The following is a 13834-nucleotide window of genomic DNA, read 5'->3' as shown; positions in this document are numbered from 1 at the left end:
GTTAAAAATAGACAGTGATTTGCTTGTATTTGTTTTAAAAATGTAGACTCCCACCACAAGAAACTGAAGTAGGTTTTGGGTAATGTAGCAGTAGCCACACCATGGGAGACAGTGTTTTCCTGGCTCTGGCTATTCACAGTAGCAGATATCTAGTAATCTAGATAGAGATTAAATCTAGAGAGTAAATACATTTGCATATCTATTCATACAAATAGATTAAGAGATAGTAATGTATTTTTAGATGTTTATATATGTGTAATACAGTATATGTGAATAATACAAATGGTAATATTCCGTGTATTTTGTGATATTTAATTTCATCAATAGTTTTGTTGTCTGTACTTTGTTCTTTTAATGAAAGGTTGCATCTGTATCACAGTCTTTAATATTCACAGTGAGCTTTTTTTCTATCACCTGGCACTTTGAATCTAGCAGTTTTGTCATATTGAAAAAATTCTGGGTTCCAGTAAAATGATGAATGATGCCCAGTAATTACAGAGTGTTTATGTCTTAGTTAACTATGGACATTGGAGTTTTTGGTTAACAGTTAAAGCATATGTTCCTGGTTTGTGATTTTTATGTTGAGATATTGAAATAAGTGTATCAAGTCCATTCATTAATTTTAATAATGTCAGTTCCTGCTCTTTCAGCAGCTGATGTTCCTGCTTGAGATCATCTACATATGTGATAGCTCAGGCCATAAAGGGAAAGCAGTTTCTGCTCCCGTTCAGAATTCTAGAAGTGAAAAGGTGCTGAGAGGAGGATCCTGTGCAGAGCCAGTGAGGGGGTATTATGTGGAGAGGCACTTCAGGCAGGCAAAACTGTGTTCATTTGGCCTGTGTTGTGCTTACATTTAGAAGGCATTTATTTTTGTTACATGAGACATGACTTCCAGATGAAAATCTGTCGTTGCAGTCATGTGTGGAACTCTAAGCCTGAGGACTGTGCACACATGTATGAGGCAGCATGTGGCACCACTGGGATGCAAAGATTAGAGTCCACAAAAAAGAAAACTAAGACAAAATATTTTGTAAAAGAGGTTTTTTTTGGGGGGTGGGTTGGGTGCATTTGTATGACAGAAGCTGTTGCTTAAGATTCTCCTGTGAACTGAGATACCCTGATTAATTCTTGATGCTTTTATGCTCACTTCAGAGAGATGAAGTGCGATCCATTAGCAAGGTGCTTGGGTCAGCCCGAGTGATGCTCAAAGCCAGAGCAAAACAGGGGGCAGCTGAGGAAAGAAACCAGACAAATGGATTAGTTTAAAATGTGTCGTGTTGCCCAGCAAGACTTAAAATTGGTAACCGTGCATATGAATATTTATATATGAGCCAGAAAACAACCAGCTAATCTCCTGCTTTCCTCTTTTTAATGAGAGCCTGAACTGCTCACAGCAGTATTTTAGAAATTTGCCATTACTAACATCTTCCTCTACCCAGTCAGAGTTTTATCTCTTGCTTTAAAAACAAAAATCTGTAAACAGTCCAAGTCACATTTCCAAATTGAAAAAAACAAAACCCAAGAAGCTGTATCTAAGTATTTAGAAAGTTTAATGGGCTTAGATTTAAGATGGTGACTGAAATTAATATCACTTCAAAAACCCAGTCTTGGGCTGAAATGAAGTTTTAGGAGGTTGTAAAAACTGTTGTAAAATAAAGAAATTTTGCACTTATTTTTAATTATTTTAATTATTAATTGCATACAGAATTTTTTTTTTTATTACGTGGTGGGACAGGTGCATGTAACATTCCTCCCAAAGCACGTTTATGAACATGTCATAATCTGAAATTTTGTGGTATTATTTCTCCTTTGTCTTCCTCCCAGAATTTATATTGAAGGCTGAATTTCATTTTTAATTATATCCTTGTAAGTGATCTTGGTAAAACTGAATTCTTTGGAAATTTACAAACACAGACTGATTCTTCTTGATATTCGAATGGAATAGTTACAGGAACTTATTTTTCTGCCATCACATCTTTGCAAAGATACCTGATTACTGCTTGCAGGATGTAGTGTAGGATACAAGAGATGAGATACTGGTGGTACAGGACATCTGATAATAAGGAGAGGCATTTCAGTGTGGTCTTCATAAGACAACCCAAAAAGCTTGTGCCTGTCCAGGCGGAGTCTTGGGAGGAGTTGTGTTGCTATTTTGTTGACTGGAGGAAAGCACAGTTTAAGAATTTTATTGAGAGGTCTCTGGATATCTTGTTTTCACTTTGTTCAAGGGCCAGAACTGTGTACGTATAAGTTTAGAAAACTCAGTCACGGAGATCAAAAATCCTCTTTACAGACATTAAATAATTCCTGCTGAGAAGTGTAATTCTAAAAGGTGAATGCTACTTTCTTTGAAATAATCTGATTTGAAGATTAAGGAAATTGAATCTGATTACCTTGATGCACAAAAATATGTATAGATATTTGAATATATATGTTTTTGGTTATGTTTTTCCTCTGCTCTGCAGTGCTGTGGCCTCACCTTGAGTCCTGTGTGCAGTTTTGGGGACCACAATATAAAAAAGATATTAAGACCTTAGAGAGAGTCCAAAGGAGGACCACAAAGATGGTGAAAGGCCTTGTGGGGAAGCCGTGTGAGGAGAGGCTGAGGTCACTTGGTCTGTTCAGCCTGGAGAGGAGGAAACTGAGGGGAGACCTCGCTGCAGTTACAGCTGCCTTGTGAGGGGAAGAGGAGGGGCAGGCACTGACCTCTTCTCTGTGGTGACCAGTGACAGGACCTGAGGGAATGTCCTGAAGTTGTGTCAGGGCAGGTGTAGGTTGGATATTAAAAGTGGTCACAGCACCAGCCTGGCAGAGCTCAAGAAGCATTTGGACAATACTCTCAGGCACATGACACTTGGAGAGGTCCTATGTAGGGCCAGGAGGTGAAGATCCTTGTGGGTCCCTTCCAACTCAGCATATTCCATGTTTCGTTGTTAACTTTTAAAATGTAAATTACTATTGAATCTGTACCAAAAAAAAAAAAAATCTTCCTGTTTAGCAAGCTTGTAGGGAAAGCATTCTTCAATAAAGATAGTTCCTCTTCATGTAGTTATAACAAAAATCAGTTATTCTTAACAATGTGAGTACTTTGTAAACATAAATCGTTAAAACAGAAGTATGCAGACACTCTTTAATGACACATTTCAAAAGTGATTTTGCCATAACTTTTCTTTCTGTTCTTTTGTTGTATGCACAGTCATGCAAGTTGAATAGGAACTTCAATGAAGAATTCTGTATTTGATTTATGTACTGTTATTTAGTGCAACATTTTTTGTTCTATTTGTACTGTGCTTTTCAGGATAAATGACTGTGAAATTCCTGAACCTAGTAATGATGATTAAATTTATTTATTTTTTTTTCCAAAAAAATTGTTTAGACTGCACTCTTTTTCTCAGTTTAGCCCATTCAGTGTATGAGCAGTACTTTGCAGAGTGTGGATGCTCTGAATTTTCAGTTGGAGAGTGAGAACTTGTTGTAACTCAAGTGAAGGAGATAATGTGCCAGAGAGAAGAATGAATCATGTAAAAATCCTGGAGAGTTGTAGTCAAGAAACAGATTTTGAAAACGAATCTTGAATTTCAGATTGTTGAAAGAAAAGAAGTTAGAGTTCCAGGGTTCACTGCAGTGTCAGAAAATACAACGTATTTTTTAGTCCAAGTGATGGACAATGAAGGCTACATGCTTTTAGCAGGGAGTCTCTCAGCTGTGATCCCCGTTCATAATTTCTAACCGCAGAATGGGAATTAATTTCATGGGTCCATAAGTTCTATTATTTTGAGGTCAAAGCAGAGGTCCTCTGAATGATGTACCCAGAATATCCAAAGTGTATTTTCTATAGATATAAATGCAGACATTCAAAACTGTATATATTTAATGTTGTTGAGAAAGGATAAGCAATTATGAATTTATTACCAAAGCTACAGGGGATAATATACCACAGAAGCAATATTTGAATCCTAGGATACTTCAGGTCAGAAAGGATCATCTACTACATGTCGCTGTTCAAAGTGGGGCCACCCTCAAGGACAAAATGTAATAAATGAATGCATAACTTAAATAATTTATTTTTTTTAAATTTTTCTTTAAAAAAAAGATGAGACTGACAAACCTGAAGGTGGTTAAGTTCCGAGAATTAGTTTCTATGATAGAATAAAATGGAAAGTGCTGTGTGGTCAGGGAGCTCAATGGTGCTCATTTTGATGACAAGTGTCCATTGTGCTACTTAGTGCTAGTGAAGACAAAGGAGAGAGAGTTCAGGATATTAATATTTAAAATACAAAAAAAATGATGGCACTGAGGGATGGAATAAAAACATAAGCCACCTACAATCTGGAGGAAGAGAGATACGTAGGGTATATGAAACAACAAGTAGTTTTAAAACTATTTTTTCATATGGGTGTGCTCACTGGGATTGAGATCAAAATGGCTTTTTAAATACAAAAATGACAAATAAAAGCAGTTTTTTTATGTTTGCTGATAAATTACCTAAGGTTTCTTTTGGGTCATTTTTGCCACTGCAAAGCTGTTCTGTGCTACAAAATATTGGGGAAATACGAATTTCTGGACTAGACATGCATTAACAGAGGAGGAAATTTAGCCTTTGGTAGCTGTCAGCTTCTGTATTTTTCTGTAGTTACATTGAATACAGGTTGAGGAGAGATGGGTTGAAAGCCTCTTGTGGACATGTATGCATATATGTGTTTGCATGATGCATGAATTGCAAATAAAGCTACAGAAGTGAAAGCTCTGCTTTGGGTTTTGACCTCCTGTTTCTCCAAGTAGGTTATCTAACAGTCTTACACATGATATCTAGTTCAACTCCTTCTAGGTAAAAATCAGTCTTGTTGACATGAATGTTTCACTTGAGTGTTTGAACGTACATTCTCAAAAGCTGTGAAAAATACTTTCATGATTCTCTTAAGATACATGCATTTACTAAGGGGATGAGCCCTGTTTCTGAAATATCTTACCTTTTCAGTGTAAATGAAGCTGAATCAATTGCCAGGGAAGTGTAAATTACTGAACAAATTTTTGAACCCCTGCTCCACTCCCTCCTATGGATTGCTAGAAAAAACCCCACAACCAACATGTGCTCTAGAAAGGTCGCTCTTTGACATACACTGTATTAATGCATTTCAGCCTGTGGTGTTGGTTTGTGCAAATGTGTTGTTTGCAAGAGTGAGAGGGGATGGAGGAGTAGGTGTTAATTGAACTGCATCTCTGCATGCTTACAATTTGTTGTCCTCAGAACATATCTGTCCAGGATGTCATCTAGTACTGTTGATTTTCCTGAGAGGATTAGTTCTACTTTTTTTTAAAGCAGGAATATGTTCAGTGTGACTAGGAAGTTTTTTATTTTTTTAATGAAACATTCCTTTTCATACATAAGTACCAGTTTTCATGAGGAACTCTGATTATTCATTTCACTCAAAATGGTTTTTCTAAAAAACCTCAAAATAAACTGAAATTAAATGCTAGCATTAATTTCTTACAGAACCTTTTAAAAACTTTTACTCATGTAATTCTCAAGACTATTGTGGTGGTTTATTTCTTGAACTGTCTTCCAGTGTACAGTTGGTAGCCAAACTGAAGAAAATAGAGGAAGAGAATCTCTGTGCATTCACAATCACAGAAAAGATTAGGTAGAATCCAAATGACATAACTTTTTTTCATCTTTTAATTTTGTTTTCCAGAATGACAAATCCCCAGGGCGTTCCACAAGTCGATCAAGTAATATTTCAAAGGTATGTGAAATCCGTTTCCTTTTTCTAGGATTTAAAGAAAACTAGGTTATTAAATATAATACAGTACTTAAATCCATTATATTCCTTATATAGTATTTTATTTACAAAAACCAGGTATTAAAGTTTTGCTGCAGAACATTATGGTTACCCTGTAAACTCCATCATAAATACACAATTAGTCATTGCTGTAAAATGTGTAATAATAATTAGCAAATAACACATGCACTTTTTTCACCTGCTTTCACCAAGTGTTTAATGTTACCTTAACACTTTGGCTTAAGATAGAATTCCTACTTGATTTTTCTCCTCCTGCCCTACCCAAATAATAAGAGCTGTAATGTGTAGAGCTATGAATCTGTCTTCATTTCGAACTGAATTCTGAATTCCTTTTATAGGGATATATGGTTCCCTGAAGCCAGGACTTTACATCTAGATGCTTTTTGGTTTCTAGGAAACAGAGAAAGGAAACATTAGGAAAGGCAAAATATGATTTTTACTGGAGTTCTCTTGGCTTAACCCCATTTTTTTCTGTATTTTTGGTTCAGATGTGGCTGAAATCTATGCCAAAAAGCCAGGATATACAGGAGGTAAAAGATAAAAACTCAACAAATGTTTTGAATCCAAGCCTAAACATCTGCCATGCATTATGTTTGGTTATAAATATTAAACATTTTGCATTCAGGGCAAGCACAGTATCCTTAAACCTCTTCCCTACAATATTTTTGTCTGTGGGGTACCCAGTGTAAAACCTTTTTCTTCTCAGAGCCATAAAACAAAAAAAAAGACAACAAACCCCAACTATGATTTTAATTTAAAATACTAGTTCTGTGGTAAGTTCTGCTGTCTTACATAAAGAAGGGAAAAAGGAAGACAGGGAAAAAGATGTAGAATATATCCAGCCTGCTGTAGGATATGGCTGAAACTCTTCCAGACTTACTGCCTATCTTTAAAAATTATATAGTTACAGACTTACAAACTTGATCACTGGGAATTGTAGTAATTATTTTAATTAAGAGTTTTAAATGCATGTCTCTAGCTATAGTGACTGTAAATCTATTATGACTTAGTATGACTTTTTCTGCTTTTTTAAAATGTGGGTTCGTGGGTTGCACTGTGACAAAGCCTAAATGTATTCACTGACATGAGAAACATGCCAGTGCCTAACATTTATTTTGAAGTGATTTCTGCAGAAATCATTAGTTGCTTATTAGAAAGTGATATTTGCACTGGTTTTATTTGCAAGCTAAAAGAACAGGTTTTCAGTCCTGCACTCAATCTTTTTCTGATTTATAGCATCATGCATTGTTTTTGGATCAATTTTTCTATGAGAAGCTACCTGTCAATGAAGTTTGTCAAGTGCTGAAAGACATTTGATTGGCATTCCAGTTTCATTTGCTGTCTGAGTCAAAATACTTTTTTTGTAAAGCAGGTTTTTATAGGTGGGTGTGTGTATACATAGAAAAGCAAACACCTGACTTTGCAGGTTAATATTGCATGGCAGAAAGTGATAGTAAAATATACTGCTCCTCAAAACAAGATTGAAAGCTTCTAGGCCAGATAAACTACATGCCAAAGGCAAGAGCTGTGTTCTGTGCAGTGTCAGATCTTGCACACAATAAAAATTTCAATGGGCAGAAAAATTAGATAGTCTTTATGTAAAACTATAAATTAGTGTCATCAAAACATTGTCTTTCACTGTTTTCCTTTGCCTGTATGTGTAAGTTAAAAGGGTCAAATAGAATTATATTTTAAACATTACTATGTGTTGTGTATTCCACCCTTGGCTGGATGTGGAGCTCCTGCCCCAGAGCAGAGTAGATACCACTGGATTTTGTACCAACCCTATTTGTGAAATGAAATATAGCATAGATTCTGTAAATACAGATTCATATTTCATAATGCTCTTAAGTTGTTTATTCGGAGAGGACACCTGACATTTGCAGTGTATGCTTGGGCAATTTTGCATGCTAGGTACATTAACTCTGAATTTTGTGGTATTACAGATTAAACTGAATTGCTGAACATTGAATATGTCTTAGTTATAATGAGAAGGAATGGTTTTGATTTGTTATTTTCCAGATATTAGTTAGTATATACCTATCCAATCTAGAGATTTTAAAATCAAACATTCCCTAGAGGGGTGGATGGGGGGAGGGGGGGAATCAACACTTTGAATTTTACCATTCACTTTTGCTGTCTGTTGAGAGTGCAGGAGTTTAGCATGTTGCAAGGACTTTTCTTATTGCATATATATATAATTTTCTGGCAAGAATTTCAGTAATAGACTATTTAAGGCAAATGAAAGAACAAAACTTAAAATATATGACTGAAAGCTGTGGCTGTCTTCAGTAAAAAGCCACCTGGGAATTCATTCATTCATTCACCTCAGCCTTTTATTTATTTATATCAAGAAAACTGCCCTGGAACTCCAAAAACAACTGCTTCTGTTAGTTTTCCAATCAGAGACAATTAGGAAAATGTATCAGTGTCTGGTTTTGCTGCACTTCTGCTAATAACCTAGATTTTTCCTGTGTAATCAATAAATCAATAAACAATCTTTTTGCATTCTTCCCTGCTAGCGTTAGATTATTAAATCATATTTTGGATTGATCAGTATTTCACATTACTTTGTATGGAAAAAGTGTAGCCCTAGTTAGGAGTTACAGCTTTCAAAACCTATCCTACATAAAGAAACCTACACATAAATAAAAATATAAGGTATTTGGAAATGTGAGTTATGAACCAGCTTTGATGATTTTAAATTATTACTATTTTTTTAAGCATTAGACTTTTTTCCCCACCTATTTCCTTTGTTGCTAGTAGCAGAAGGAACTTTATTATTCTTTGTAAAAGATAGTATTTTGCAGTGTTCTGGATTTCAGAATTGAAATTGTCCTATCTGCATGTGTTTAAAATCTATGTAAGTGAAAAACTTGACCTTGTCCATTACCTACTTGACATTGCTTAGTTTTCTGTGTGCTGTAACTTTTTTCATTAAAATTCTTATGTCTTCCTGAACACGTATAATTTAAGAGGAAAGCTAGTTAGAGAAGGATCTGGTGGATTCATTGTTTTCTGTTGTGGTTAACCAGTGGAACAAATCTCATGTCTGAATTACAGTCTGTAGAGGTTATGCTTTATATGTGTTTCTGAGGCTGCCTGGTTATGTTAAAATGCTTTCTGGAAGAAATGTTTCTAAAACATTGTAATTATCTTTCTGTATGTTAATTATGATTCAAGAGCTCATTAGAGAAGGATGCTCTCTCAGCAGTAAGATTTGAAATTCTCTGATGGGAACCTTGGGCTTATTTTTCAGTGCAGGGAAAATCAGGCTTGGAGCAAATTGCCTGAATTTTGTTTTGCCTCAATTACTTCTCAAAAGCCTGGAGCAGGTGTTAGAACACTTTTTATTTACAAGTCTCTGAAGCATCCATCTAATAAAACTGTTGAGTTATATCAGGAAGTGAGGTGCTTGTTTTGGAATATTCTGTGTGATAATATTCACATTTCTAATTTAGAATATGAATAACAATAGAGGAAAGAAAGAAGGAAAGAATTGTTTTTACTCTATGTTAGCAACTTCTGATTTCTTGTGTCGGGTGGGGCTCCTCTCATAAGAGACAAACGAAAACCAAAAGACACCAGGATGCCAAAGTAGTGCTCACTAAAGTTCTAGATGAAAAATTTATTGTTGCCAATGTATTGATTGTTGATTTGAGCCACTCAGTTTGTGACTCTGAAATAAATTTCACAAACTGGGTATCAAATTCTGTAATAAGTAATATAATATTTATCCTTTTGAATTATAAGTTACCATTTAATCTCTTCCATTAAAATTGAATAATCTTTCACATGGGTTTTGATATTCTCAAGTATTTCATCCTCTTTCAGTACAAGGTGAATGTATGAAGAGTCCTGTATGGCAGTGTGGATGGTTTACACAGCTTGAGGCAGAACTATTACACACTGTAAAGTGTTTGTAATGGGCCAAACATGCCACCATGTCTGAGGCAGTGACACCAACAGAGAGCACATATTGTCTCCTGTCAGCATTATTTTAAGGAGGAATGATAGGTTTTATGGTGAAAAAAAAAACATAAAGGAGCTTAAATGTTCTTTTTAAAGAAGTTCTTACCATGGACTTTGATTGCCAGCACCAGGATTGCAGCATTTCCAAGATCACCTGTTGCATGTCTGAATCCTAAAGACTGGCTGTGTGACCCCTTGTGTTTTGCTACAGGGAACTACGATGCTACAAGTTGATCCATAGTTTTTACTGTTCTCTGCCAATTTCACACTAATCATTAATGAAAATTCTCTTCCAGATTGGTAGTTGATTTTTTTCCAAGGAACCATGTAGCCCCATCCCTTCCAAGTGTAGGTTCTAGATTACTGTAATGAGCAACTGAGAAAAAAACTTAGGGCTTTCAAAAAGAAAACAAATCAAGCAAAAAAATAAGTCCTTGCTCTTGTAAAACATAAAATGTCATCCTTCAAAAGTGCTTTTACAGTAAATAATACCATGTATACAAAAGTGGCATTAAAATATGAGTATAAGTGTTATGTTAGTCATCAAATCGTTCTTCTTGCTCATAAACAGAATCATTATTATGAAAGGTGAAGCCTAACCTAGCGCTTAGCTCTCATTTACTGAAAACAGTGCAAAGTAAACAAGTTAGTGAAAAGATTTAGTTCATCAAAACAGAATTTGAAGGCAAAAATAAAAGGCAGAAATCCAGAAAAACTAGAATTAGATCCATTGCATAGTAACTGTTTCTGCACTTTTTAAAACTCCTAGATATGAATGTTTAATTTTCATGTGTAGAGAATGCTATGTGGTTTGTCCATACAATTTATTCTTTATTTACAATTAGCTTAACAAAAGGCAGGACAGCAGAATTTACGTAAGTCTACCCAAAACTTGAACTTCTGAATAAAATTGCATGAATATATGCTGATAATAAACACATGGGGACAGCTATTAGAAAATAATTCAATTTCAGTTTACTCTTGGATACACTTTTTTTTTGGACCTGTTATAAACTCATGTTCTACTGAGAAGGAATACATAAAAATGTGTGATTGTCTGTATAAAAGAATGTGTACAGTTTTATTAAATCACTGTTCTTACCAACAGTGTATTCTGAGTATACCTGAATGTGTCACATTGATGCATCCATATAAAACTGCATATATGTGTGGAATGGGTTGTGCCACAATTTTTATGTTTTTATACAAGCTTACACAGTGTGTAACGCCTGTATATAATTTTAATGTCTGTTATCACAAAATTCAGTCCTATCCTATGATAGCCAGTATCATCCAGAAGTAGCTTTGTTTTGTTTTCAGTAAATGGAGGATACAAATTATTACCTATGTTTATTGTGTATAATTATTATAATTATCTCCATAAATGTAAATAATAATGATGATCTGTTACATATATGCTCCTGGAAGTGTTTGCATGGCCTTTAGTTTTTCACCATGGCACTCTGAAGCCCATTTCATATATTTGTCCTAAAAACAAATTCAATTAAGCAGACTTTATCTCTTCAGAGGTACAAAATTGGGGATGGTCGTTCAGTTTTAGGTTTATTGCACTTCATAATAAATATGGTATCTCCTGTTTTTCACAATGATGCATTCTCAGGGTTTCACTTATTTCGCTTTAGTCATTTCAATATTCTTACTACAACTCTTTTGCCTTGGCACATTTAGGCTTCTCTCTTCCCTTAGGAATGGAATAAATAGACATCAAATACACACCAGAATGGAGTTGTTCAAATATAACAATATAACAAATATAGCAATAACTGATATCCTCACGGATGGGAGTTTATCCAGTCTGCCTCCTGTGCAGTCCACCAGTCCAAAGGGAGAATATGGTGGGTGTGTGCACTCACATGCATATTCACTTGTGAGAGCATGGCAGGAGCATCATCTGAGTGGAAGCTGTGCAGTATATAGGAATGTTTTGAGGGTTGCAGTCTTGCAGATAGAGAGACGTGAAAACAGATGTCGCTTTGGAATAGAAATTCTGAATGGCTCTCTGAGTACTGACTACCTCAGAAATAAAGGGCTGCAAAATCCAGTAACAAAGAAAATACATGTTTTGTGCTTCACCTTTCCTATAGGCTAAATTTCCTTTTAGCTCCCTCCAGACAGTCAAAAGCTGCTGGGCTTATGGCTCTGCACCTTTTGCATAAAACCTGGTACATCCTTTGTTCCAACTGCCTACATTTTTTTTAAGAAGTATGAAACATTTTTATTAAGAAAGTGATAATGACTAGAATGATGCATCCTTGAAGAGACTCATGAATGAAAAATATTGTGTTGCTATGATACAAAGAGTTTTGCATACTATAATCCATTTGATAATTCAGAGTTTAGCTAGCAGTGCTTCTATGCCTGTAGAAAAAGTGGATTTTTTAGTTGAATCTGTACCTTGAAAATAAAGATTAACATAGATTAGTAAGGCAGGAGAAAACAACTTAAGCAAGCTGATTGAATCTACAAGCTAAAGCCGTAATTACTCGTTTGCTTCATTTTTTAAATGATAATATAGATTTGCCATTTGCAATTTTGATTTTAGATTTCAAACCACTTTATAGCATGATCATACTGACTTTCAAAGGTGCTGAATGGTATTGCTTGGCAGAATCCTAAGGATATTTCTGTTCCTTCCTTGTAAGTTGCTTTTCCCTTTATTCCTTCTCTTCAGAGGGAGGTGAAAGGAGAGGAAGGAGCAAAGGAGAGAAAGAAAAGGTTTGGAGAAGAAATGTGCAAGGAATAATTTACAAAAAAAAGAAAATCTGTGAAAGATAATTTAACAGAAATTCATTTACCAATTAATGTAACAGTTGCTGTAAAGGCATCAATCAGATTTAAACTTTGAAATCTGAGCACAAAGCAGGAACTCCATCATGAAGAAACAAATAAAGAAAAGAAAAAACCAAAAAACCAAACAAACCAAAACCCAGAAACCCTCCCCCAAACCCATGCACATAAATTTCAGTTGCCATTGAGACCGAGCTTGTAAAATAACACCCGGCTTGGGTCACCTTCACCATCTTTTTGAACTTTTTAGACCTGAGGAAACATCCACAAAAAAGTTCATAAAGGTATATTTTTCCACAAAATGTTGCATTGTTTACAAAGCAGAAATTTTCAGATTAAAATACACAGACTGGGTCTCCTGCTGAGCCTATTGCCATACAAACTGCTCTAATCTTCTAAGGTGTCTATTCCTTTGTGTGTTGTTTTTCAAATAGGATAAAGTTTCAGCTTTTTAACTATAATGGCTGGTGGGATCTGGAGTATTCTGTGATGCATCACTGCTATTAGAGCAAACTCAGTAGGAGAATAAAAGCATTAGACATATTCCCTGTCTGCCCTATCACCCATCAGTTGGCTGCAGCTTTCTAGTTCAACAGTGTTGTAAGTTGACCAGCCTTTGGAAATGCCTCTATTCAGAACAGAGACAGGAGAGGATTCAGTAGCCTTTCTGGTGATATCTGTGAGGCCATTTTATATAAGCTGTCCATTACATCATCTGTTTTGTTAATTTAAAGCTTCACTCCCTTCCTATGGGAATCTTTGCACTTCTGGAGTCTGTTTTTACTCAGCTTTTCAGTTAGGCCAAAGTAGAGCCCTTCTCTGTCCTTAGGCAGAGCACAACGTTACTCATGTTCTTGCACTAGTTTCAACATACAGGTTAAGCAATACATGGTCTGTAAGGACTCCCTTTTTTTTCTTTTTTTAAATTATTATCTGGAAACTTCTATCAGATCCTGAACACCTAAGTAAAGGCAGTCTTGATGTGAAATTCTTACTGTTTTTACCAGTTGAACTTAATTTTGTCCCCCATATCTGTCTTTGCTGGTCTTTTAACACAGACACATGTGTGTGACTGAAGTCCCCTTGTGTTGGGTAAGTGATTATCATCTCGCTTATCCTGAAAACTCTGTATTTACCAGTATTCTGTTTGAAAAGCACACTATCAACATGCCAAAAATAATTATGGATGAGTGCCTGTCATGTCTGTTAATTGAATTTCATATCCTTGACAAGAGAGTTCATCTAAATTGGCC

General features: G+C 35.4%; 1 protein-coding gene across 2 annotated transcripts in view; it reads left to right on the top strand.

The window, feature by feature from the left end:
• Positions 1–13834, top strand: part of MARCHF1 (membrane associated ring-CH-type finger 1) — a 297172-nt gene that overhangs the window by 243611 nt on the left and 39727 nt on the right. For both annotated transcript variants that reach the window (XM_069013622.1, XM_069013621.1), the window contains one exon: positions 5694–5744. In XM_069013622.1, the coding sequence (XP_068869723.1) occupies positions 5694–5744 (51 nt within the window). The remainder of the gene's footprint in view (positions 1–5693; positions 5745–13834) is intronic.

This window comes from Aphelocoma coerulescens, chromosome 4 (genome assembly GCF_041296385.1).
Source record: "Aphelocoma coerulescens isolate FSJ_1873_10779 chromosome 4, UR_Acoe_1.0, whole genome shotgun sequence".
Classification (NCBI taxonomy): Eukaryota; Metazoa; Chordata; class Aves; order Passeriformes; family Corvidae; genus Aphelocoma; species Aphelocoma coerulescens.
The sequence above is the reverse complement of the archived record's forward strand: the minus strand, read 5'-3'. Positions and strand labels throughout refer to the sequence as shown.